The following is a 4,326-nucleotide window of genomic DNA, read 5'->3' as shown; positions in this document are numbered from 1 at the left end:
ATTTATTGTCGGTATTGTGCAGGAGTATACAGTATCCACAGGTTATTTACATCTCTTTCAAGAAAGATTTTAGAACTTGCTATAATATTGTTAATAGTTTGAAAATTAATTATTTCTATATTGATTAGAAGTTATTTAAAGAATGGGCGTGATACGACACTGGTTTTGTGTTTTTGTTCTTCAAATTTCACACTAAGGATATTTCTCGCAAAAGTAAATATTTTCAGCGTGGCCCTAGTGTTTGTTACACCAACTTAGTTAGTTTCTGATTTACTGTCATTGATCAGTTTGTATAATTAAGTAGCTGATTCTTCAGATTTAGCACAAATACTGTCATTATCAGCATCACATTCAGATGTAACATCGAGATACCTGTCATCATCAGTGCTGGTTATACTGTCTATCTCTATATGCTGATGATGTCTACCATCTGATCTTTTCCGTTGATGACCTTTTGAATTACATGTTCGGAGACATTTGCACTTCTCTATTGAGTCCTCATTGCTGTCTTTCTTATATTTAACTCTTCGATTCTGAAACCAAATTTTCACTTGTTTTTCTGATAGGTTAAGGTAGGTGGCAATTTCAATGCGTCTTAGTCTGGATAGGTACATATTTGACAGGAACTCTCGTTCTAGTTCGAGCAATTGTGAACTTGTAAAAGCTGTTCTTATTCGTTTACTGCTTTCTTCTGTAGAACTTGTAACCCCTACAACGATAAATTAAAAAACTAGATTTATAATAGGTTAATAAATTCTTCTGGTTTTGCAACATATAATAAAATGCCAAAAACGTTTCTTATTTATATTATTGTTCAAGTTAATGAAACGTTTAACAGTTCAATAAACTAAAAAAAAACAGTTTTATAAAATGACAAAATATTTCTGCGGCTATTTCCACAAGCATTACAATAATGAATGTGTTCACGAAGTCATAATTTTTCATAATAATTTTGATTTTGTAATGAATTGATTAGATGGTAATTTCCTTAATATTGAATACATAACAAATTAATTGAATTGAAAAGAACAATTATAATATCCTTTAACAAATAATAATATATAGCTTTTCTGATTTTCATATTTAAGGTTAATTTTGATTTCCCATGTATTTGGTTCAGGGAGTAAATTTGCTCAATAGCGTGGAAATACAAAATTAGTTCCACGATTGACATTAAAGAAAGTCTAAATGAATATAATTCTTCACTTTAAATGATATGCAAATTGATAAATTTCTTATTGTCAAATATTTCTGTAGTTTACTTGATCACAATAAATTAATTATTTTCCAAATAATAAACGAATCTCGAAACAAAATTACAAATTAAATGTATCGAACAAAGTTTGATAAACATGTATGATAATTTAATCAGAAAAAAGTAAATGTATTAATAATTTACTACGTACGTTTTAATATTTCTTAATTATCAGAGCAGTTCTTGTTGTTGTTTTCAGATCGAACATAATTACTATCTTTTATTAAATAAAAAGAATAAAAATGAATATAATTGATTTTTTTCTGCATCTCAGTTTTGGTCAGCAAAAATTAATAATTCCCTGAACATACTAGCATAAATATGGAATCAATCAGAAAAATATATTAATTTATATATATTATGACCTTAACCATTTTTCTTTAACTATCTGGTGCGTAATAAATAAGCGTTATTAGAAATGTTACTGATATTCTAATGTATATGATTTCGTTTCAGATATATTTCAATATTAATTTCTTTAATGAAATTTATTGTATTTGAAACAGATAGCAAATTGAATATAACATGCGATATATATATATGCATATTTAGTTATTTTCTAATTATCTGCTATTTACATTGTCTTATAGATTTGTAACTTTACCAATTCTTTTATTTATCTATAGTTTCAACCAGAAATTTCAATCAGCAGTTACTTCATGTTTATAAATAACTATATTAAATTTATTTCCATTCATTATCACTGAAAATTTATTAAGAAACGGTCCCTGTGAGAAGTACTTAAATCAATTTAGATATTTATTGAAAAGTTAAGGAAATCTGTAAGTAAAATACACTAAATGTTATCTTAATAAAATTTAAATAGTAGGTAGAAAATAGTGTAGACTCAATATTAATAGCAAATAGACTACAATCTGAACGGAATAAGTTTTAAATGTGTCACTATAAAAAAGAGAGATATTAATATTTTAAAAAATATCAAAGCGCCTAAAATGAAATTTAGACAATAATTTCTATAGTGATGATTATCGTACAAAATATCAAAAAAAAAAAAAATAGTTTTTACGTACCGATTCCACCATATCTAATTCTACGATGATCTATTATGCTTATATCGTTGTCGATGGGAGACTTTCTGTGTTTTTCTGTTCCCTGATCTCTAGAAATGATTTGGTGAGAACTGTCAAAAGTATTTCTTTTAGATGTTTGCAAATTTCTCAGGTGAAATTCTGTTGATGACACTGGTGTTGTAGAGTAGGATATTGGCACGCTGGTTGGTGGCATTATTTGTTTCACAGATCTGTCGTGAAATAGCTGTGAAGGCGTTGGAATGCACAGCGGACAGCACAAGCTCATAACGTCACCTTGATGACGTGGATAACATGGAACCGGATGAAAAGCATGTAAGCTTGTCGGTGTTGAAATCCTTGTAGGGGATAATGTTGAAGCTGTATTTGCATGCTGGGGACTTGACGAGGATCTACTTCCTTGTCGCCCTTCATCCTTAGAAAATAAACTTGGTTCCTTCACAATTAAAGAGTCCACATAAAACGATCTAGACATTGTCACAAAATTAAGTGTTTATTGTACAAGAGTGCTTATTCAGTTTTCAACAAGCTCTGCAGCATTGAACAATTCCATTCAGTTACCGACAAGTGCCCTCTAAAGCTTTTAAAATTTGAAATAAATATCTTCTGCAATACTTGTAAAATAATAGATGAATTTAGTGATGCACTAACTAAATTGAAAAATGATTGTATGCGGGCATTTGAACAAATATGAACTATAAGGGTGGAGCCGCTACGAATCAATATAATAAATAGGGGCTGGAACGAATATTCCCTATCATTATCCCCTAACATCAGACTCCACCTTCTCGGTTCGTCGCTTTGGAGCAATAAATCTTTTTCTTCTCATTCAAACTGAATGCATCAACGAGTCTGAAGTGTTCTTTGATACGTTAAATATGTGATTGGCGTTAGCTAAGAAATTATCATTAAACGCGTCAAGGGGTTGATGTTTTCTTGATAAGCGATTCCATTCATGCTCAGTTTCAATCCTATACAAATATGAGAAATGTCTGATTTTAAAACGAGATTGGCATTAATGTGATTGCATCGGTGTCACAAGTGTACAGTCCTGGTCAAACAATATAAAAGATGTCGCGTGATAGGCACGTGCAGGTTTGGCTAGTCTGGTCATCATGTTAAGTGACCATTGGTCGACATCGTTTATTGTTCAAAAATAAGGGAAATCATATTTGAATTGTAAATAATTTTGCCTACGGTTCGATCGCGACAATAAACAAAGAAATGAAAACAAATGATTTTGTCGTCACAGAAAACGGTGTCGGAATAATCACGCTGGAATTTTATACCCAATTTATTTTCGTAATGAAGCATATAAACGATTTTTAATAATATTACTATTCAATCGCTTGGTTCGGCAAGCATTTGATCAACTAATTTTTATGCCTAGAAGAAAAAGTGATTTACCGGAGAACATCAAATAAATTGTATTGAGACTCTGAAGCCATCAATTTAGCCGGTGTAAACATATTTTCTCCTTTTCATTAAATTTCATCATGACGCTACCGTTAAGATGTTTTGTATGATAGCTACCTGATCGCTTTAATGACTGCTAGGACCGGATCAATTTGAACATTTAATTTTCCAACTGTCATACCATCTATTTGTTATTCATCATTCGATTATAAGGAAAAATATTAAAGTAAATTAATTTCCTATTTGCATTATCAATTTACATAATATTTGCGCATGTTTCATCAATATTTCATTATAGGAATAATGCGTTATATTCATCCAATTAAAAAATAAAAGAAGTATGAAATTGTCTTACTACGAATGGTAATCGAACATGTTTGCAGGGAATTCAGGTCTAACTGGACAGATGCTAAGGGACGTTGATCCGTAAACGAATATAAAATGAACGTCTTTTTCTTCAAATTAATAATAAAAATCTTTTCTTTATTGACAAGGGAAGAGGAAATGTTTTAAAGAGGTAAATTCTATTAAGCAGCTAGTTTTTATGTGGAAACATTAAACCTGCTATTATTAATTCTTCATTTTCATTTTTTTACAAATCATCCA

At 30.1% G+C, this 4,326-nt stretch overlaps 1 protein-coding gene across 1 annotated transcript; it reads right to left on the bottom strand.

The window, feature by feature from the left end:
- Positions 1-233: 233 nt before the first annotated feature.
- On the bottom strand, positions 234-2,949 carry LOC132712723 (GS homeobox 1-like). The gene is made up of 2 exons (XM_060695143.1): positions 2,287-2,949; positions 234-709 (listed from the first exon to the last, which is right to left on the bottom strand). The coding sequence occupies exons 1-2, from the start codon at positions 2,777-2,779 to the stop codon at positions 297-299; spliced, it is 906 nt and encodes a 301-aa protein (XP_060551126.1). The 5' UTR covers positions 2,780-2,949; the 3' UTR covers positions 234-296.
- Positions 2,950-4,326: the final 1,377 nt, after the last annotated feature.

Source organism: Ruditapes philippinarum, unplaced genomic scaffold (genome assembly GCF_026571515.1).
Source record: "Ruditapes philippinarum isolate M1 unplaced genomic scaffold, ASM2657151v2 ctg3117_1_1_1_1, whole genome shotgun sequence".
Taxonomy (NCBI): Eukaryota; Metazoa; Mollusca; class Bivalvia; order Venerida; family Veneridae; genus Ruditapes; species Ruditapes philippinarum.
This window is presented reverse-complemented; position numbering and strand designations above follow the sequence as displayed.

What these genes read in the sequence shown, in the direction of transcription:
- LOC132712723 (XM_060695143.1), bottom strand. Translation starts at nt 2,779, where the DNA reads ATGTCTAGATCGTTTTATGTGGACTCTTTAATTGTGAAGGAACCAAGT. An exon ending in AATTAGATATGGTGGAATCG is followed by an intron (nt 710 to 2,286) that starts GTACGTAAAAAC and finishes TTATCGTTGTAG; the next exon opens with GGGTTACAAGTTCTACAGAA.